At 39.8% G+C, this 23,162-nt stretch overlaps 1 protein-coding gene across 11 annotated transcripts in view; it reads left to right on the plus strand.

Annotated features, from left to right (window-relative positions):
* FHOD3 (formin homology 2 domain containing 3) overlaps nucleotides 1–23,162 on the plus strand; it is a 383,220-nt gene that overhangs the window by 148,458 nt on the left and 211,600 nt on the right. For 10 of the 11 annotated variants that reach the window (XM_051610566.1, XM_051610567.1, XM_051610573.1 and 7 more), the window contains exon 4: nucleotides 18,377–18,444. In XM_051610566.1, coding sequence (XP_051466526.1) covers nucleotides 18,377–18,444 — 68 coding nt within the window. Of the gene's footprint in view, nucleotides 1–18,376; nucleotides 18,445–22,365; nucleotides 22,424–23,162 lie in introns of those variants that run through there. The other variant, XM_051610574.1, reaches the window with a different exon arrangement.

Here is a 23,162-nt window from a genome sequence, read left to right on the forward strand (position 1 = left end):
TCTGGGAGAGGACCAACCCCCTGGCAGCCTGGCAGAGCCATGTGCAGGCGAAGGGAGCATTGCCTGCTTTTCTGCTGCAGGTTCTGACCCAGGGCATTGAGTATTGAGGGTAGCGCAGGGCTGATGTTGAAAGCAGCGTGCTGGGTAGAGGCAGAACTGCCTGAACACAAGCTCATTATTTACTCAGTCTGCTCCAGGAGAGGCCTGGCTGTCCCCTCCTGTCTTGGGAGAGCAAGGTGAGCAGATCTCTGCAGGCAGTAGGATGCACAAGGGGCTTTGCAGGCAGAAGGGCCTCACACAAGTGCTCTCTGAAATGTCCACCTGTTTGAAGGGTACTAATATGCCTGTCTGTGGCTAATGTCCATGCTTTGTGAGTGGGGCTGAAAAAGCAAGTGACTCTTAGGTGCTTCTGTCTGTCTGAATTGTGGGGGTGTTCTGACCAAAGTTAAAACTGCTTCACAATGCAGAGTGTGCCTTGCTTGCAAGATAGAGATGTGCCAACATCCCCTCAGCTGTTATTTCTCAACAGACATCCCTGAAAAAAAAAGTCTGGATGTCATTATGTCGCAGGAAAAGGGCAGTTTTCTCTGTATGGTTTATTTAATTTGATTAGCTGTTGTTGCTGGTAATTAAACTATTAAATACTCCAAGAGAGAGACTAGCCGACCTTCCCAGGCATGCATGAACAAGCTGAAGGAAAAATAACTGTCCTCTACTGACTTATGGCCTGTGAAAGAATAGAGGAGAACATGTAAATAACACAGATATGCTTTATAAAGACAGCAGTCAGAGTAAGCCAAAGTTGCCTCCCTTATTTTTCTTTAATTGTGTTATAGGAAATGGTTTTGAATTGTTTTATTTAATAGTCACATCCTTATTAGCCTTGCGTTTTTCCTTCCCATACCCGTCCTGTGAGCTGTGTTGCATGTGGGAATTTCTAGCCTATAAAACTTAGAAACTTGTGATAGAAAAACAGTTTATAATTTATTAGTCATTGGTATTCTGTGTTCTTGCTTGCTCATATGTGTGCACATGATCAAGTATCCCATGTTTTATCATTGATGTGGACAATGTTAGAGAGGATTATGTAGACTTTTTAACTGGCTATTTATGATTTTATTGGTCTTCATAAATTAAATGTCTTATTTATTTTAGGAAGGACATTTCAAAAAGCCAGAATGGAGGGATTGAGGGGAAGACTCTGTTGTCCCCTTCAGATGCAAATTCTTTTCTCCTTCTTTCTTCTCTGCCTCTGTAGGGTGAGTGGCATTGCACAGCTTGCCTGAAGTTTGAGCCCCCTGTTGCAGGGATCCCTGTGATGTTACCTTTGTAGTTAAATGTGCAAATTCCTTTTTTTCTTTTTGCCAGTTTCAGAAACTGGTGAAATCATAGCAGATTGTTCTCAGTTGAACTCTGGTTTTGTTTTGCAGCAAAGACCACTACTACTTTTTTGTTGTTCAAAACTGTATATGTTTTCAGTAAAAGCCATCATCTGTGTGCTGTCAAGAGATTATTCATATTAGTTTTGTTTCTCCATTTTACTGGTTTGATTCCTAAATGTTATCAGTGAGTTAGAGCTGAGCTCTTTTAATTCAAATGGCATAATGCCCAATCCTCTGAGATTAGCTGGCAAGTGATTCTGGGCATGATGCCACCTAGCATTTTTCAGAAAGGGGCTGCTAATAAAACACAGGAAGAAAATAAGATTGTTCCAGACATGCACACCCCTAAAGTTGCAGGGAGCAAGGAGTGACAGAGATTTCACAAACACACCCAATATTCTGTGGCACAACTTGGAAACTGCTCAGGAAATGCCATCCTAATACCTCTGCAGAAAAATGACATGGAAGTAAAGGTTCTTTGAGTACAAATTATTTTTTCCTTTCTTAAATTTGTGGTTGAAATGCACATTTTTCATTTTTTTGGCACTTCGAGACCAGGTTGGCCCCTGTAGGATTCTGTAAGTGAAGCTTGGGCTCCATGAGCTCTTGGGCTTTTAGGCCTTTGCATTTGTTCCCTTCCAGTTTGCCTCATCATGGCTCCATAGCTTCCCAGAGGACTGTCTCAGGGCTGAAGACCTTGTCCTTCCTGGATCCTCAGCTATAATTATTCTAAGCAAACCTCATTGGGGTCCTATATTTGATCTAAAGGAAGTTTGTTGGCTGGGAGAGACTTCAAATGCAGTGTATCCAAATTAGTGACTGAAATTTCCTGATTATAGTTTTTTTCATTGGAAAACCTCCAAAAAAGCTTGATTGCTGGATAAATAGGTCCCAAGATATTTAAGGCTTTATAGGTCTAGACTAACATCTTAAAACTAGCAGGCTACCCAAGCAAATTGTGCATCATATATTTAATATACTCATGAATTAAAATGCCACACACTAAATCCTGCACCATCTGAATTTTTCTGTACACACTTGAGAGGTTGTCTTATAGACAGCATGTGGCAATAGGTTGTAGGGCACTGATTTGCATAAAAAACCTAGCCAAGAGTAATTAAAAAAAAAAAGTATACAGTAAGAAATAGATCTTCAGTCCAAAGACAAAAATATAAAAGTATGGTGTTTTGTCCCTGCAACTTCACTGTCTGCTTTCTGTATGGAGGATTAGTACTGGTTGCAGACCAGGAGCACCACTAAGACAACCTTGAGCAACAGGTTATTTCTTCATGGTTTTCCTTCTGTAGATAGTAGTAATAATATGTTCTGTGTTTCTTCTAAGAAACCACATTTTCCTGCTTTCTGACTGTAGTAGGATATAATCAGATGTACAAACCCTAATGTTTTCTTGCTGGAGCTACCTTCTCTGTACTCATCCCCAACATCATCCTTATTTTCCAGTGGCTCTGTATAGACTTCAGAAGTAATGACAGGGTGGGGGGTGGAGGGAGGCAAAGCAATCAGATTCATACGTTCCCTCAGAAGGTGAAGACTCTCAAAAGCAGTGGCAAAGATCCAGCTGACATAGAGAAGTGGAGAGTTTTCACTCTTGGTTTACTACTCTTGCTTCTGCCTAGGTGTCTTTCTGCCAGGACTCTTCTTTCCGTGGGAGAATGCCTTAAGTGATGTATAATTTGCTCTCTGTTTTTCTCGGCCACCAAGTAACATCAACACAGCATAAACTTAAAACTGTACAAAACTAATTATTTTATTTTGAAAAAAGAGAAGTGATCCAGCATTCCTTTCAGATTCAGTGTGACAACAAATATGTTTGCATAGGATTCCTGAAGTGGGAAAGGGTAGGGAAATATTTTTTTACTCTGAGGTCTGCACTAGCCAACCTGTGCTGTCAAATTAAAATGTGATTATGTAGTTCATATTTTTTGTTTATGCAGTTCTTAAAGGGAAAAAAAGTAGCACATGAGACATGCAAACCATGCAGTAAGCAGTTGTGGGTTTGTCAGGAGCAGTGAATGGATCTTGAATTCTCATAGCATGTTGTTGTTTTTTTTTTTAACCCGGGAGGCCTATTAGGAACCCTGAAGGGAGGATCTGGTCCTTTTAATGTTCTTGCAGATTCTGGCTGTTCAGTTGCTTCTGGTTTCATGGTTATAGACTTGTGAGAGTATGATTAATGAGCAGTGCAAAATATGTGGAGAAAAATAAAGGAACAATGGAAGATCTTCCCTCTGGAAGAGACAAGAAATAAAAAGGCAATACAGTACTTGTGCTAAAGAATCACAGAAAGCAGAACAGTTTTTACTTTGCAGTTGCAGGATTTGTTTCCAAACTAGTGCACATGATGCTTACACTAATTGGATGTGTGAATTTATGGATTTTATGTTACTAGTTTCTGTGTTTGGGAATGTAAAGATTTTGCGTTAAGTAGCTGTTTGTGTGTAGTATGTATGCTTTGGTATGTGCATGCATCAGGTATGTCAGCTGGTCGAGAAACTATACAGAACTGTGTGAAGACTTTCACACAATCATTGAAGTTGGACAGCACCAGTGGAGATGAGCTTGTCCGATCCCCATGCTCCAAGCAGAGTCAGCCAGAGCAGGTTGCTCGACGCTGTGTCTAGTCAGGTGTTGAATACCTCTGAGGTTAAAGATGCCAGAACTGGTTGATTGTTTTAATTTGTTTACAAAATATATCCTTATCTTTGATTTAGCTGAGCTGACAGAATACAGGAAAGTTCCTTCCTGGTTACCTGAGGAAAATAAATGGTACCTTTGTGCACACCCTTGTCATAAATCCATTTACATATAAGTCATATTGAATCTAACATGGTATTTCCTCTGTGAAGTCATGAGGGCTACACAAATCCATGAGTGCCTGTGAAGGGTCAACCCAGAGTGACTGGTGTTCATGGTGCCAACTACTTTTTGTGCACTTTGCCAAGTCAGCTTTGTTGTTCAGGAATGGTTTTGTGTGTATGTGATGATGATAAGTAGCTAAGGTTGTGTAATGTCGTGGCTGAAACAGAACCTGTAGTTTCGTGACCTTAAGATATAGCAAGAACCGTTTTGTTTCATAGCTATGATAGAAATTGGACGTCCTGACCAGCGGGATCAGTCAAGGTGAGAACTACCACATCTTCACATGTGCTTGAGAGATGTTGGCTGGTCACTTAGGGATGCAAATAAGAAAATCTTGAGTATTCCTTCAGCTGACAGTGAGTGATTAACTTTTCTGATAGAACTTCTTTCAACAATACCTATTCCTGCACATGTATGTGGTAACACATTGCTGCCCATAGCTGTAAGCTTTTAACCTACAGTAGGAAATTGGTAATTATTCATGTTTTACCAGAGATAATACCAATGCTCAGTGCTAGGAGACTGGCTTTCGCTTCACAGTAAATTGCTGTTTTCACAGAGTTACCTCCCAAGAAAAAGTGTTTTAAAATATCAGCAAATAGAAGGAGTAGAGAGAGTGTCATCATAGTTGAGTAATGCAGGCTCAGTTGAGTCACTTGATGTGGGACATCAAGAAAGACTGACCAACACACTAGCATATGAATACCTTTAGAGTCACTGCTTGCCTGTATTTTCCTTGATGGACTTTAAAGCCTAATCATCACATTTTTAGTCTCTAAACCACTGTATGTTTAGGATGAGAGTCTGGCATTTCTGAAGAGGTAACTATGCTTTGATTTTTTAGAAAACTGATACAACCCTGTGTTAGGTTAGCAGAGCAGTAGGACCAGAGCTGTGGCTTCAAAGGTCACTGTGCTTCTCTGGTCCTCCATAAGCACTATGAAGAGGAGCACACCAATGTGGAAGGACCTTACATTTTGCATAGGGAAACACTTTGCGTAACATCTGACTGTATTTATATGATCATGTGGCAATTAAGCTTTTATTATCACATGGATCCTCTTAAAAAGAAACTATTGCATTTATATGTTTATAAAATGTATAAAAATATATCATGTATATGTATGTATAAAAAGATGTAACACTATGTATAACTAATGAGTGTATATATTATGAGTGGGTGTGTATATATGTATATAGTTGATATTCTCCTGATTAATTAAGTCAGTAGAGCTAGAGCCTTTCCAAGCCACTGGCTGAATTAATAGAGAACAGAGAAAAATTTAGTATAGCTGAATACTTTCGTGAGGCTTTGGTCAAATTACTTAGAGGTAGAAATAATCAGTGGTTGAATTAAGCAAGAGGCCTGATACTGGAAAACCTCCATCGTCTGTCAGATGTTTTACAACTGTGATGAATGAGTTTGGATAAATAACGCGACCATGTGTTAAACAAGTTCAGGCCAAGTGCCGCACAGGATGGTGAACAGAAGTTGCACTTCAGGAATGTTTGAAAATATAAACGGATGGTAGGTGGTATGTAGAGAGCACTGGGGAGGATTGCCTCTGGGGAGGCTAAAGGGAAGACTCTTCTTATGTGCTTCAGAAATAGCTTTTTGTTGTTGTTACTATTTTTAACAAATACAGACGTAGAGGTTTGCTGGTACTAAAAAGGATTGTTTGGGTTGTTCAGCTGTTAAGCTGCAAACATGGTATTCTGTGCCCATTGCAAACTTGCCAGGGAACTGCCCTGAACCATATGGAAAGGAATCCAGTAGCTTGAATGACTTTTCATTTAAATTATATTTGTTAGTAAAACTGTTAAAGTGGAGGTATTGGGGTGAAAACTTACTATCAGTCCGACTGAGGCTAGAAGTGTTCCAGGGTCTGTCTCACCTTCGTCTCTGCAGACAGTGAGAGAAGTGAAGGGCTGGTGCCCCAAAGGGCAACACACTGTTGCTTGGAGAGGCATTGGCCAGATTTTGTTTCAGAAGGGAAAATCTGTGCCAGAGCAGTGGGTGGTTTTGTATATAAGCTTCTCTCATGCTGCTATGTAGAACCTGTGCAGCTGATGCACTTAAGCAAACTCACTGTTTCCAAATGCAGCAGAGGCATTTAGCACAGAGGTTTTTATTTGTTGTATTTGTTAATGGAGGTGAAATGTTTGATCAGATATTTTCTTTGTATTCTCTGTCACCTTTACATCTAGTCATACTGTTGTGGAGCTTAGTTGTATCTCACATTTTGTTCCAGGAAAATCTGGGATATTTTTCACGTGTGAAAATGGGGAAGAAATTCCAAAAGTGAAGTTCCTGTTAGATGAGCATGGTCTTTTATCAGTAATTTCCTGATTTTAATATGTGTGACTTTAGGAACCTCCCTTCTTCCTAGTTATGGTACTTGGAGAGTGGAGCAGTAACCGGCTTTTACCTCATTTTTATAAGGATGTGAAGTACCTCAGTACTTCCACTGTAAAATCTCTGCATTCTGATGTACAGATCCATATGAAGGTGTGTCCCCATTGCTGGTAAAGCCTTCATATTCACAACAATCTCAGTAGGAATAAAAAACAGCACTTGAAGGACAGATAAATCGCACAGGAGTAAAGGACGTGCTGCAATGCTCTCTTGCAGGGCTGTTGGGTGCCGCATGTGAAACTTGAGACTTTGGGCTCCCCCATGGTGTCACCTCCCTTCCTTGAGTGTGTTAAGCTTATCATGGGCCCTGTGCCATGTTCCTGGGGATCCCAGGCTGCCTCTTGCTGTAAGGCATGGTATGGCAGATGGAGCAGCATTGTTCCAGCCACCTGCACCAGGCATGTGCCAGCGTGACCCAAGAGACAATGCGGGACATGGTGCAGCAGAAGTAGAAAAGCTGGGAGGTGAGTTGTCCAGCAGAGAGGGTGGACCTCCAAGCCTCTCCAGCCTACTGCATGAGGCCTAGCCATGTGTTTGACCTGGCATCCACATTGGATGAGATTTGTGCATTGGCATGCACTTACCTCAGTAAATTCATGGTTCTGTTCCAGTTTATTCTTTTCCTTTCATTTGCCAAAATGGTGTGTTTTTCATGTGTCCCAGCAATTTCAAAATGATGGGAAACTTGCTGACCCTGAGTTACTTTGACATCTGCTAAGAGTATTTGTATTACACTCTGTCTTTCTGCACGTCTGGTATTTCTTCATTCCCTCTCTGTTGCAAATCAGCCTCTGTTAACTTAATTTCTGTTAATTTAACTATATCCTTCAAGTATTACAAAGAAGCATCCTTCAAGAGCCCTAACATGCATCAAGATGCATGGAAAAAGGCATATAAAAGTTTTTTAACAAAGTTGGTTAACTAGTCTAATTTTTTTGACTGAGATCATGTCTGCTAGGAACGATGCAATTATTACTTTAAGGGATTGTTCTTTGCTATGTGACTCTAATACTAAACCAAAACCAAGTCTTTGTCTGTTGAAATGCTCTTTATCCTTTTTACTGAAAGTCAGTAAAGCCTCAGTTGAAGTGCTGTGTCTGAGCTGGTCAGTTCAATTACTGTGTCTGGGTTTGGACGTTTGAAGATGCAAGTACATTAAAGGATGTACACAAGAACAAGAAGGACTATCAGAGGTTTAGGAAAGACAAGCTACAAGTAAAGTTGTTTAACGTAAGGAAGAGGCTGTTACATGGAGGCACTGCAAGACTTTTCAGGCTGGGAAGGTATGAATATTAAATTTAAATTAAAACAGAAGTTTTAGAAATCAGTATTATCATCAGTAAATGTCTTGAAATATTGAAATTTATTTCCTGGAGATCCTGTGGCATTTCCACTGGAATTCTTTGCTTATTCTGTTAATTAATTAATTTTGGGGAAAAAATCCTATTGATGGAACTCCACTGTAGTCAGGTGCCCCCTCTAGGAGCTTTCCAGAAGGGATCTTCATGACCATACGGCTGATGTTTTTAGGTGATGCTGAAGTACAAAGAAATATCAATCCTTAGTATATGTTGGATGTCTCAGTCACAGGCACATCTACTGGTTTTTGTATGTGAAGATTTTGTGGTGGTAGTAGCCACTCCAAATGGTAAAAAAAACCCCAACATTGAGTTGGAACCTTATTGCCCCCAGCAGTGTGGCTGTGAGTCTGGAAAGTCTCACAAGTATGTAGACAATGCGGGCTCGGGTATTTAAAGATGCACACACCATTGCAATCACTAGCAGCAGTCAGAGGAGAAGCAGTTTTATCAGACTTTCACCAGCTGTTGATGCTCTTTCATCTGTTGCCTTGCTGTCAGATGAGTGGTCCATACTTGCTGCCTTAATTTTCAAACAGTGTCTGATGGGATCGAGCATGTGCAGTTAATAAGGAGGCTGCATCCTCAGAGGTCCAAAAGCTGATAAATCCTGATGCAGTTCCTGCAGATGGACTGGGAATGCTGGAAATACTGGGTCTTGGAAATAGCCTTTGACATATTCTGGAATGTCTTACACAATGGTAAAACTTGGTCTGAACTTGAAGCTCAGGAGCTCACTCACGTTCTTGGCACAAACATGTGATGTCTTTGTGCTTGGATGTTTTGCCTCTTGCCAAGATGTCAGCACAGATAAGGCATCCATAATTATAGAGGTAGCAGGTGTGTGCCTAAATAGTTTGTCTTTTTTTGGTGATAGGTTGCTATAAGTTTCTTGTTGCTCTTTGTTTACTAGCACTGATTGAGGATTCAGGGCAGCATGTTGGCACTGAGTTTAAAATAAAAGCAGAAAACTGAAATAATGACCAGCATGTTGCTATCAAAGTACTTGTAATCCAAAGGGTACTGATGTGCTTGTTGAAGCGCAAGAACGCAGGTCAGCAATTTGGAGACCCAGTTATAACCTGACACAAATGTTAAGGATTGGCCTCAACATACTTGTTTTGTGATTATTTTTTAGCCTCAGTCTGGTTACAGTAATCTCTAAAAAAAGCAGTAAGTTCTTCTGTATTTCTTTATTTTCTAGGAATTTTCCCTGGCCCTATTCTCTTGAATTATGCAACCTATATTTTAGTATAACAACTGCTTTCCTGCTGTATTACTCTCTAGGGAACAATTCTGCATTAGTAAGAGGATGAACAAGATGACCTCTTAAGCCTTTTCCATCACCACTTGCTGTAATACGGTGCTGTAGTATTTGACCTTGTTACACAGCCTTTTCCCTTCTGTAACCCTTTTACAGAAGAGCAGTCACAGCATTTTTTGGACACACAGAAGTGCCCTCCTTTGAAGTTGTTAACCTGAAGTACTGTTTCCTGCACTTCAGAACTAAAGAGCATATTAGTGCCTTTTGCATTCAAGTGGAGAGGACCTGTATAAATAAATCATTTCAGGGCAGTGGCTGTAGCTGGAATAAATAGGCTGAAAAGGCAGAGAATCTTTATTTTGTTAATATGTTGGCAAGACTGTAACTTTCGAGTATGTGTTTCTAGTGTCACTTCTTATATCAAGGAAGGAAGGAAGGAAGGAATACCCAGTTGCTTGACCAGCTTGTTCTAAATCTGTACTGTGTCCATGGATCTACACAGTGTGCTACTTCACTGCCATTTTTTCCAACAGCAGGCTTTCCCTGTGTGTCCAAAGTTACTGGTACGTATCAGACTGGATGGGAAATGTAACTATAAAGGAGAATCCTGTTTTCTAGCTTGCAAAATCGGAAAGGGTATCTATGAGAAAAGTAATTTGGAAATGGAAAAAAAAAAAGCTGTAGTGATATTCAAGAGATAAGTGCATTCAAAGATGCCTCGCTGTTCCAGTTTGTTCCAAACTTTCAGCTCATAGAAGGCACCAGATTCTTTTTGTCACATTGGCCTGGCAATAATTTCTCCAGGTCCAGCCTGAACACAAAAGCCAGTTCTAAAAAAAACCCTTTTTTTGCAATGAACACCCCCTGCATTTTCTTTGTCTCTCCAGAGACGTCTGATTTATAAAGCCTGGGGTTTTTTCAGTCGTTGAAATACTTGAGCAATTCTAGTGTCTTGGGATTGTTCTGCTTTCTGTGCTATTTAGTGATTTCTTATTGACTCTGGGTTTGAATGTCCCATTCTGCTTTTTACTTCATAATTTAAGTAAAAGCTGCTGTTGTTCTCTCCTGCTGTTGAGCTTTTTCGTTGCTTATATCCTCTTTTCTGCAGCAGCAGAAGTCAAGTGTGACAGGTTTGTGCAAGTTGGGAAAACGGTAGTGAGCACAGAGATATAAACCAATGGCAAAACCATCAGCTTATATGTCCTCTCACTTCCTTATGAGTAAGCAGGGCCTTAATTCATTAAGTAATTTAGAATTTAGTGAAAGGAAGTTTTGACACCATCAGTGTTTAAGACTTTAGCATAAAGCAGTGCAACATACAGAGAGTACCAGCTTCTATAGCTGTAACCCTCAGGATTCAGCAGATGGAAACTAAGGTTTCCTATTGCACTAAACTATATAAATACTTGCTGCACTTTAGCATCTCCATTTAGCATAAAGTCATTGGCATTTGTTTGTCATGGTTTGTACAGAGAGTGGGACGAATATTCTTCCAGGTTCCACATGCATGTGGAATGGGTCTACAGGAGTAAAGGGATAGTAATTTAGAGTTTTGTGAAGGGGGAGCTAGCTAATGGTTTATCCATGACACATGCTTTGCTTGAAGCCAAGCAGCATAAACAGAAGTTAGGTAGAAATGGTTGAGAGGAGACATGTTTAGACCTGTGAGGTGCCCCAAGTATGATGAAAACTGGGAAGACCATCCTACCACTTCTATGTGTATAAACCTCCTTTTACATCTCACTGAATTATTTAGATGTTGCTGTAGTTTATCTGTATGTTGGTAATGAATCTCAAGCATTGACTAAAAGCTTTGGAACCAAGGGTGGAAGAGTCTCTGGGACATTCAGGAATTATGTGATCAGAAAGAAAAGGATCTGTCCTGAAGAGATTATTTCTCTCTCTCCGTATTACCAAGATTATTCAGTTTCTCACTCAGTCTTTTTGTGCTTCCTAATTCTTAAGTTTAGTTCTTTGTAGGTGATAGTTTAAGCATTGTTTCTTACTTTAAGCTTTACTTTTTCATATCAGTGGCACTCCAGACCTTCACCTCTCCTGCTGTCTGTTCTCCTTCTTACTGACTCCCCTCTGCTCTTATGTGCTTCTGTTAATGGTGTCTCTCTGTCATTGTATGTCTCTGATTCCTCATCCTTAGGGTTGTAATTTTTCTGCTTGGTCTTCTAGAGTTTTCTTGTTGTTTTTTTTTCCCTGCAACTGATTGAATCTCATTTCATGTCTCTGGGCAATACAGGAGTAAAAATCAGGGTACTCTTTGCAGGGAGAATACTTGCATCTGAAGGAGTGGATACATTTGTCACAGAATTTTAATGTATTATAATACTTGTGCTGACAGTTAAATATTAATTTCCTTGTGATAGAAGTTAGGCACTTCAGAGAAACTTACAAAAAAGGTTAGCTCTAGTCCTTCTTCCCAAAGTGGGCTTTCTGACCTTTGTGCTCTCCCTCAGGAAATCCAGGGGACTGTTTCTGCTGGTTGCTTCTTGCAGTGGTAGGAGAACAGAATTCTGCCCTTGAAGAGGCAGGAAACTCCTTAAGTGCCAGTGTAGAGTTGCTGCGAAGCACTGGCTGCACCACATACTTTTCATTCCCAGTGCAGATCCCACTATGGAGTTCCTCCTGCTTGCTTGTCTAAGCCCATGGCCTCCCTGGGGTTTACAGGTGGCTCTTCACACGTTCTGTTTGAAGCCTCTGCCAGCATGGCTTTAGGGTATGGGATCAGAAAGGATGTCCAAGGCTATTTTGAGGTTTTCCTTCCTCCCTTCCTCCCCCCTGCAGGTCTTTACAGAAAAGAGAAGTAAGGATGGAGGCTCCGTGAGGGCTTTCCTAATATGCAGGTGTAACAGGATCCTCACCTCACAAAGGATCCCCTCTCTCGGTGGAGGCAAAGGACTCTGCACATTGAGGGGACACACTGTTCCAGATAATTAGCTAAGCAGCTGCTCTGTGTCTGAATGAAAAGGAGGGGAGGGAGGTTTTGCTCTGATGGGGAGCCGGGGCGGCATTCCTTGGAGGCAGCCTGCACATTCCTCCAAAGCAGTCGGCACCCACGGTGACGTGGGCTCGGCATTGCTCGGCCAGGCTTCCTGAAATTTGTACGCAGCCACTCGCTCAGCCTCAGGTCCTTTATTGTGGGAAAACTCCTTTTCCTTGCTAAGTGCGGACCATTTATCCCTTGATCAGTGGAAGAATATATAGCTTGAACTCGCATGTGACAAGCTGTGCTAGTTAATGCATAACCAGCTGTTTATAGAGAGAAAATAAGACCACATTCAGAGAAAAAAAAAATAAAAAAATTGTAATATGTGAAACAAAGTAATCTCCGCAGAAACAGCAACTGTGTTAATGCAATAATGGGCAACTTGCCTGTGAATGAATCTCTGTGTATTTTCTAGGGTGTCTGGGAGGAAAAGGAGGGTGCCTTTTCTGGCCAACACATTTATGACTAGCTTTTGTGGACAAAAGTATAATTAAAAGGAGAGCCTGTTCTTGGCACAGGACCAGGTCTTTTCTTAGAGGGTTGCTTTAATTTGTTTGACATCCAGTGAAAGACTGGCACACTGCTCTAATTAGTTTTATATACAGTTGTTTTATAGATCTGCAGCACTGTATGTACCCATGGGCCCACTCGAGTAACCTAGTGAAGTCTACCAGGCTGCTTCCTGAAGTGTGTTCATAGGATTGGACTCGTATGCCTGACTTTTTGCTGTGCTTCTCAATTTTTTACCCAGTTCTATAATTGTGTAAATTCATTAAGATAAAATAACACCCATTGAAAATTGGAATGGAATGTAGTAAATTTGGAAGTGTGGTCCTTGCCATTGCCAGAAAGAGTGTTATTTGATTGTTACAAATATTTCTCTTTGTTTTTTAATTTTTTTCCTCCCATCAATGCTGGTGGAAACCTAGGCAGTTCATTAAAATTCTTGAATAGTATTATTGTTACTTCTATCACTAATAGTTTTTCCTAGCAAGTACTTAAAATAATATTCATTGTTTCAGGGACAGTAAGTTTTTAGTTTCTAAATACGAGCCACTTTGCAAGTGGCTAGTGGAAGCTAGAAGATACTGCTACTTCTGTCCCATGCAAGACTTTTAGAAATGAATGGCAGGAAATGTTTTAAGTGTCTTTTAATTAGATCTACACCAGGTACCCTGCTAATGTAATCAAATGTGAGTTGATCTCCCTTTTATGTTTTTGTAAGGAAAGAAGCTTCAACTTGAAATTATAGTTTAAAGAAAGAGGCGTGGATGGGAGATGTGGAGGTCATTCAGGCAGCAGCAAGTGAAGCAGAGCAACTCCCATTTGTGCTCAGCCAGATGTTCACAAACCTTTGCCAATAGCTCAATAGCTGATGCTACATAAATTACTATATCCCAGGGACTAATTCAATGGGTGTGATGGAAGAGGAAGGGAGGAGGATGGTACCCTGTCGATCAGAGGTCAAGTGTAACACATGGGACTGAACCAGGCAATATTCAGCCAGCTCTGCTAATTGTGTTATTATTATGGGATGAAAACTCATTTTCTCATAGAAAGCAGAAGAAAAGTCAATACTTCTATTAAGAATATAAAGACTAATTATTTGATTTAAGAAGTCCCTTTTCCCAATGAAATCTGAGCCTCTCACTGCACTCCTTAAAAATATAGAATCCCCTTCAAAAACTACCAGTGCTTCAATAAAATAAAGATGTTCAAAAGTTTCTCTTGCTTTCTGAAAAGATGCTGATTGCAAACCAAACTGCCTCCCCTACACCACCACGTTTTTACCAAATTCACCTTTTCACCTATTGTGAATTGTTTTCCTTTCCTCCTGTCTAGGAGAGTTATTTTTTACAAAAGTAAAAGCAAACAAAAAGCCAGAGTAATAAATAATATTTTTCTTTTAAAGTGTGAAGCCTTCTCTCGACCAAAGTGCTGCCTTTGCAAGAAAATAGGCACTTGTGTGTTGCTGCCTCTTATGCATGTCTGTCTGTATCATAAGTCCACTTATCTTTGATGCTCTGTCTGTAGAAAGAAGTGGTGAGCTCAGGGAATCTCTTTGTCTTTCAAGGATATACACCTACCCGTCATGATGTGGAGGATAATTTAACACACGCAACTCTTGCATGTTACATATAGGTAGAGAAAATTCAAGCCCATACCAGTACCTGATTTTCTATCAGATATTTTCAAAATAGATTACTGATTTTGAATGTTTCAGGTTGGCAGTGCTGATGCTTTTAATTTCTCGAGCTGTCCTACAGTTGGCAGATAAAAATCAGGGTTTCAAGGTTAACAAAGTACACCCTGCATCCCAAACAGCTCAATCAGTTGGAAGCCCATGGAAGGACAGAATGCCTTTTCGTTCACAAAATAAAGAAATAAGCAGTGCCCTCTAGTGTTTGTTAACATCAGAGGGAACCACCAGCAGAACTTTCTGTCATCTATCTGCAGTTAAATCTATTTCATAGCTGCAGATGCAGATCTTTATTTCTTGAAGGAAAGCAGTAAAAAAGAACTGCAGTAGCCTAGCTCAACAGGATGTAACTGTCAGAAATGCAGTCATTAATAGGTATTACATACATACAGTCAGATATCTCAAACTCCCTGGCCTATTTTATCTTCTCTAGTCTTGTAGTGTATGAGTGTAGTATGTCTGCGGCCTTTACCTGACCTTGGAAAGGATGGGAGATGTGTTTTACCAAAGGGCCATGGATTTGTGAAGTTTCAGGGAGAGGCGTAGCAGTGAGTGTTCCTACCTGAAATTCAGAGGTTCCGTTTCCGGCATAAAGCATCCCTGGTGTATGTATTCAAACTTATCTACAAAGCTTTATAACAGGCAGTGAGCAGGTAAGTCTTCTGGGCTGTCCTAAGAGAACTTCAGAATTTTTTTGGTACTGGTGATTGTAGCAGGTTGGAGTCCTGTTTCAAAGCTGTAGGCATCATTTGTTTCAGTTAGACAACTCTGCCAGAAATGCACCATGGGAGTTACAGTCATCTCTGTGCTTTAGCATGGAAGGCTATTTCTCAGTCTGTTTAAATGCTTTAAATTGCTAATGTAAAACAAGTGTTAAAAAACATTTGCTATTTGGTTTCTGAATCACGTTCAGTGTGAAAACATTGTAAACAAATATGTCTTTCCCTTTCTGTTGTTTTAATTTTATTTTCTACCATAGAAAAATAGCTTATGAATCAGTATTGCTTTGCAGTTTCTGTTGATGCATTTTCGTGGCCTTGTTTGCATTCTGAGATGAGCCTGAATCCCTGTTGTGTTGAAGTCACAGTTGACAAACGGGAATCCTGTAAGCCTTGAGAGTGTTTTACTGAGCATCCCTGAGCTGCAATCTGGTGTATGCATTTATTGTTTTCTGGAAAACATCACACAGAAATACAATAAAGGTACAAGCTTTTATAAGGTGATCCATGCAGTGCCTTGGCTTACCCAGGCTTTTCTGCACTTTGTGAAGTTCACCCTGGAGTGCGGTTTTCTAAACCAAAACATCTAATGCAGCATGACTCCAAGAACTGACCATCTCCTATCCTCCTTGGGTTATGGTCTATGAATGCTTCTGATGGCTGCCAGCACAGTAAGAAGTGGGTGCTAAGACACATACAGTCAGTATGTTGTCCATGTGTAAGAATATCAGGTGAGGAGGATAGGAACTTGTATGTCTGAGCTGATTCAACAAGATTAGCCTCACATGAGGAGGGATTATGCAAATGTCTGTGTAGATTGCTGCTCCCTGGAAACAGATGTTAGAAATGAACTGACTTACCTGAACTGTTGCTCCTCAAAAGGAGGGTCAGCCCAGCTCAAGCCTTTGTGATATGTTCTTCTGTCTTGTTGCCACTGCTATTGCAAACATGATACTTCCAGTAGTTACTGATTATTCAGCTCTAATGATAGACCCCTTTTTGAGCTGCAGTTAGTAACTTTATTCCTCTTTGCTACATGTGAGCAGGGAGAGCATTGTTTGTGCTGATTGCCAAGGATGATGTTATGCTTTGTGAAAATACCAAGAAGAAAAATGTTCAGCATTGTTTCTCTGAGATGTACCAAAAATCTGCACGCACCAATGAAAGCAACCAGCATTATGGTATCATAACAATGGCTCATTAGGACTTTACCCTGGGCCGGGATGACGATTGTTCCTGATTAAGACCAAGAGCAACAGATGGCATTTGTTAGGACATTGATATTTATGTACAGAGTTGCCAGCACTTTGAGAAGTGGTGCCTCTGTTAATTAAGATGATAATGTACTGCCTTGTTTGGAGAAATTCTGCTTGTAATGATGCTGGTGAATTATGAATAGAGGGAAATTAGTAATAATAAATGCCAGATGGAGGTATCTTTCAAAGAGGACTATTTTGTGTAATATGGCATGTAAAGTTGACAGACTAGGTCTTAAAAGACCTTTATTATTCTTTAAGTTTTCCTGACAAAATTACTCTTTATCCTGCCAAGAAATGTAGTTTCACATGCCAGTGCATTTTTAAGCAAGAGTAATTAAAGTATGCCTCTAAGTTTATGGCTTGAAGTGAAATTCGTTCACCCAGTGTTTTGTCAGGAATCTATAAACAGTGCAAGGAAGGAGACAACTTATAACAACAATAGTTTTGCCAATTCTACATGTTGTACCTTTGAAATCAGAGGCAATCTGGTATGAACTTTTGAAGTTTACAAAAAAAAAAGTGTAACTTTTGCTGAAGCTTTACTTCACATTTTCCTTTGGTTGAAGATGACTGTTGGGAGTAAGGAATGTTTTTCTAAAATTAAAACTTGCCTCCTTTCATTGAAGTAAAAAATTATTACTGAGTAATAAATGCATCAAATCTTCAAATGTTAGGCTTTTCTAAACTTCCTGAGAGAAGGAAATAAAATTTAATGTGGTTTTGTAGTGTTAAAGTACTAGTTAAAAGAGCGGAGACAAGGGAAAGTAAGAAATAAAACTTTGGGGTTGATATTTCATTTTCTCATATGAATATTCCCACTCCATGGGCATTCCATCTTTGATCTTATGACCTGCTGGCAGCTGTCATTTGCAGAGGTCTCTTCATGATGATCTGTGCATGAAGCAGAGTATGTCATGAGAGGTGACCGTGAAGTTCTGATTTTCTTTTGTACTTGCCCTCAGATTGCATTAGTATAGTAAAATTAAATTTAGGACTGTAGCAGTGTGGCATATAGTCTCTCTATGTTTTGCCAAATGTAGTAGACCAGGAGGACTTGAATAGCATACCTTCTACTCCATCCATACATAGTCACAAATCACTTCCAAATACACAGCAATAAACTTGATATGTACAGTCCAAGACCTCTTCCGAAGGCACAAACATTGTGGGCAGGGTTCAAGCTGATACCAAAACATGTCCTTTTGTACTCTTTAAATTATTTCTGAGTATGCATTAGTAGAGGAATAAATGAAGTAATATATTTCAGTATTGGATGATGAAAAGAAGGCTTCTGCTCCACTTAGAAAAATATCAAGATCATTTTTCATGGGAATAAAACACTGTTTTGAATTATGCTTAGAACAGACTGTCCGACTATTTCTGGTATTAACATTCATTGCCATTGCAGAAAGGATTTAACAATAGAAAGATGAGAACATGAGAAAAGAATGTCTAGAGGGAAGGCAGACAAGGATGGGATTCAGTGGCTCTAGTTTTGATAACAAAAGCAAAGAGTGCTCTCAGTTGAGTTTTTTGAGACTAATCTGCGACTTTCAATAAACCCTATATTTACCTTAATGCAGAAAGAGCAGGATTTCTAGGCATTTTCAGAAACCCTTTAGAGCAGTGTTTCTTGCTCATCTTGTTGAAGCTATTATGAATTTACCTGGGAGATGCCATTTGAAATTATGAACAACTAAACCCTGGGTTTACTTGCACTTTTTATATGAACGAGTCCTGCATATATGAAAAAAAAGCTCCTTTCTTTAACAGCAATCTACCTAATGGCAAAAGAGCACTATGACTCTTCAACTCTTTGGAAGTCTGCATTACTTTTTTTGCCACATTGTCAGTTTTGTTTATGCTGAGCTTCTTTCTGTTGTTTATCTTTTTTTCCCAGAAAAACTTTACAATTCAAATGGACGGGAGCTGAGACGGGCACTTTTCTCCTTGAAACAAATATTTCAGGTGAGCAAAGAATGGCTGTTCATTCTGTGATTTGGACATGAATTGAATTTCTTTTTTATCTTTTTAATTTAGGGAACTTCTGGCAAAAAGAGAATTTTAAGATTTTGTTTGTAATGTATAATTAGCCAGTTGCTTCTCAGGGTTTTTTCTCCCTATGGCCTGCAAGTCTTTCCTTGCACCTTCAGTCTGTCAGAAGGCAGGACCAGATGTGGAGTAATGGCAGAGTTTAGTAGCTGGAACCTGCCAGGAAAGGAGAGAAGAAAACTGGGACTCAGATGGAAAATTAGGCTGCTCATTAGACAGTGGTTTAAGTTCTGTATTGAGGAGACGGAGAGGGGACTGTGAAAAGAAGAGCTAGAGTAAGTTGGGGTGATGGCCAAACATTGACCCAATAATTGACAAATAGACTAGGTTTAAGCCACATCAGAAACTGCAAAAGGATGCAAGAGACATGGGACAGATGTGATAAGGAACCAAGATGTAGTGGGAGAGCTCTGAAGGAAGTAGAATTTAGATTGAGGTTAACTAAAAAGGTACTTCATAGAGCTGAGGAGGGTATGGTAGTGACTGATGAGTTTAAATTTTATGAAAGATTTGCTGAACAACAGGAGTAGATGGTGAAAGGTGGAAAATTTTACGGAAAATTTTGCTAATTGAAGGTGTCTTCTGGGTGAGAAAAAAGGCCTTGAATTTAGAATATTTGGACAGCTCCAAAACAGTCTCCTTGAGGCATTTCCAGGGAAAGACTGTTTGAGAGTCACAATGATGCAAGTGGGTTTCCCTGTGAGCTTGCCAAGTGGGTGGACTGTGTGCGCAGAGGAAATTAGGCAGGTTTCCAAGAGTCTTCTCTGGTTTCTTCTTTTTATTTACCTCAACAGTTTCTGGGAAGTATTTGTATTTCTCTGATTTTTATGTATTCCACAGGTTAACTGGGACACTCACACATATTTACCAGTGAATGCTAAGCCTCTCTTCCCACACATCCTGCACTTCCCATACCTCCCGTCATGGCTTTTTCCAGTTTGGGTGCTTACTGGGTATTTCTGAGCACATAGTGCTTGGTGCTTTCAGTGAACACACCAGTGAGATCTCTGTGTTCCAGCTGAGCAGCTGTTTTTATGGAAATGTTATTTAAATATTTATCCTAATCAACTTACCTGGAGTTGACTGGGAAGGGAAAAGCAATGCTCACAAACCTGTACCTGTGTATTAATTTAGTTTTTAAGTGAAGTCTGTCTCACAGTTTCAGAACATAATCATCACTGAAGAATTTGACTTCCATCTTCCTAATATATGTGATATGGAAAGGAATTTGGGAATTATGTGTTCTCACCTTAAGTAGCTACTTCTGGTAGGACTGTGGCTGTTTGTTGAACCAACACACCCATCATAAAAACAGACTCTCAAAATACAGGTTCTCATTAGTGGAGAATTGAGAAGTCTTCCTCGTGCTGGAGAGGATTCATATCACATTCTCAAGAATGTGAGGCAGTACACTTCAAACTCGAAAATGAGACCCTGTGTGATGTGAAGTCCTGTGAGCCTGTCACCTTCACTGTCCTTAGAAGAGTTGCTGAGATTGCTAAGGGCATCTTTTGAGTATGATTTTAGTTCATCTCATAGTGCACCACGAGAGAATGTAAGATTATTTTTGTATCTGTTTCAGAAAGAAAAACTATTTTAATTTTTAGTGAAGAAAAATACAAGTTATTATCATAAGGTTATATTACAGACCGAACACTCTTGTCCAAAATATCATACCTAATATATATTTTAGTCAATGACATTAAAGTATGTCAGCATTTGTACTCTATTGTGATGTTAAAACGTTTTTCTAAGTCTGTTTTTCTACATCAATATCTGTTTGATTTTGTATTTCATTATATTTTAAATTCCTTAAGAGTATTATATTTTGGAAAGAAAATGTTTACTTGAAAGCCAGTCTTTATTTTCATTATAACAAATTTTCAGAGTGTTGTGGAGACTTCATCATGTTTTTAAGTGCCAAGACAGTTCGTAACACTACATTTTTATAATCATTTCAGCAAGCTGAGTTAATTTGGCACAGTTCTGTGTCAGTGTAATTTTTAAAGAGCTTCAAGGTAACGTGCAGTCTCTTATTTGTGTTAAATGGGAACAAACCCAAGTTTTACATCAAATATGAATTCCAAATACTCAGCGCTCTTGGTTTTTCACGCAAGGCCTCAGCGAAGCTTAGCAATGTTTGGCAAAAGCAATGCCTTTGTTTTAACTTTTAAATGAAAGCTTCATTTGGGAAGTCTACCCTTGGAATTACTCTTTGGTTTCTTCTGATGAGCTGGTGTTTGCAAAATGATAAAGGTGATATGAGGCATTTTTCTTTACAGTAATGCCATTCTGTTCCTGTCATTCATTCTGAAGGATGAAGATAGCCACACTCATCATTGCTTTCTGGCCTGTACTGCAGTACTGTACTGATTTACCATTATGCATTTTGAGAAACTTAGAATAAGGAAAGTAATGTTCAAATTAGAAGTATACAAAATGCTTGACCTTCAAAGAACTGAATAATTGTTAACAGATACAACTGACAATTTGCTGAAGCATGGTTTAGCTCCCAGAAACTACAGAAATGTAGTTTCTTACAGCCTTCTGAGTTGCCTGATACTTGTGTTTATCAGAGATCTGTGAATTTAGTGCCAAACTAATTCTACCAAAGGTATCTGGGTAGAAAACAGCTGAACATGGAACTTACAAATTAGGGTTGAAGAACATTCTTTTATTTCCTGATGGAGATATCATAAGAAAGATTAAAATACAGCTGCTTAAAACATATAGAATCATAGAACTGTTCAGGTTAGAAGAGACCCTTGGGATCATCAAGTCCAACCATCATCCATACTCTACAAAGTTCTTGCCTAAACCATATCCACCAATACCACATCCAAATGACCCTTAAACACATCCAGGAATGGTGACTCAACCACCTCCCTAGGCAGCCTATTCCAGTGTCTAACCGCTCTTTCTGTGAATTTTTTTTTTCCTAATGTCCAGTCTAAACCTGCCCTGTTGCAGCTTGAAGCCATTCCCTCTTGTTCTATCGTTAATTACCTGTGAGAAGAGACCAGCACCAACCTCTCTACAATGACCTTTCAGGTAGTTGTAGAGACTGATGAGGTCTCCCCTCAGCCTCTTCTTCCTCAAACTAAACATGCCCAGCTCCTTCAAACATGCTCCATAAGATTTATTCTCTAGGCCCTTCACCAGCTTCGTTGCCCTCCTCTGTCCTCGCTCCAGCACCTCGGTATCTCTCTTGAATTGAGGTGCCCAAAACTGGACACAACACTCCAGGTGTGGCCTCACCAGTGCTGAGCACAGGGGGACAATCACCTCTCTCCTTCTGCTGGTCACACCATTTCTAATACAAGCCAGGATGCTATTGGTTTTCTTGGCCACCTGGGCACCCTGCTGGCTCATATTCAGCCTCTTGTCAATTAGAACCCCCAGGTCCTTTTCTGCCACTTTCCAGCCACACTTCCCCAAGCCTGTAGCGTTGCCTGGGGTTGTTGTGGCCCAAGTGCAGGACCCAGCACTCGGCCTTGTTGAAGCCCAGACCATTAACATTAGCCCAATGATCCAATCTATCCAAGTCTCTCTGTAGAGCCTCCCTATCCTCATGCAGATCAACACTCCCACCTAGCTTGGTGTCATCTGCAAACTCACTGATAATACACTCTATGTCCTTATCATCAATATAGATGTTAAACAGAAACAGTCCCAACACTGAGCCCTGAGGAACACCACTTGTGACTGAGCCCTGAGGAACACCACTTGTGACTGGCCCCAGCTGGATTTGACTCCATTGATCACTACTCTTTGGGCCCAACCGTCCAGCCAGTGCTTGATCCAACAGATCGTGTGCTCATCCAGGCCATGAGCAGCCAGGTTTTTTTATGAGAGATCCATGGGGAACAGTGTCAAATGCTTTTCAGAGGTCCAGGTAGACAATTAATTCAATATAAATCTTAAAAGCAGAAAAATTGGTTATGAGCACTATACTGTAAGTAAATAATGCTGTGCAATTTATATTATATTAAAAATAGTTTATTTAACAAGACTGCTCATATGACTGGATGTAATATAAAGCATGCATGTTGTAGAACATACAAACAACAGTGTGCCTTGTATTTACAAAGCAGATTGCATAATTTCAAAATATGAAATAACTGGATAAGAATATGGTGTTGTAAGAAGATTAAGAAACCTATGAAGCATGTTTCAAGTCTGTTGAAATCTATACTAATGTGTAAGTCTGCCTCTTAAAGTTTTAGAAAATAGTTTTAATCAATCTATCAATGCATTAGGTTTTCTAGAAAGCAGACATGAAGGGTTTCTTTTAGTGTTGAGAGAAGAAGCCAGTTTTCTTTTAGGACTGTTTTCCCCCTAAGTGTCATTTGACAAATGCAGGAGATCTCCCACTATTTTTCTTGCAGAGCCTGGATTCCCATTTTGTGTTGTGATCAGAATATCAAGCAATGCAGTTACAGAATTATTTTAGAGAATTTTCTTCTATTGTTGATAATTCATTAATCATTGAACAATTCAGCTTTGTGTAAAATGTCACAGAGCACAGCTATGTAGGGGCCCTGGAAGCATGAGCTTGAAGGTGTTTGGATAGACCCAGTCTTATCAGTGAATGAAATCACATGTCACACACTTCAGCCGCTAAGGAGTCATCA

This window comes from Apus apus, chromosome 2 (assembly GCF_020740795.1).
Source record: "Apus apus isolate bApuApu2 chromosome 2, bApuApu2.pri.cur, whole genome shotgun sequence".
NCBI lineage: Eukaryota > Metazoa > Chordata > Aves > Apodiformes > Apodidae > Apus > Apus apus.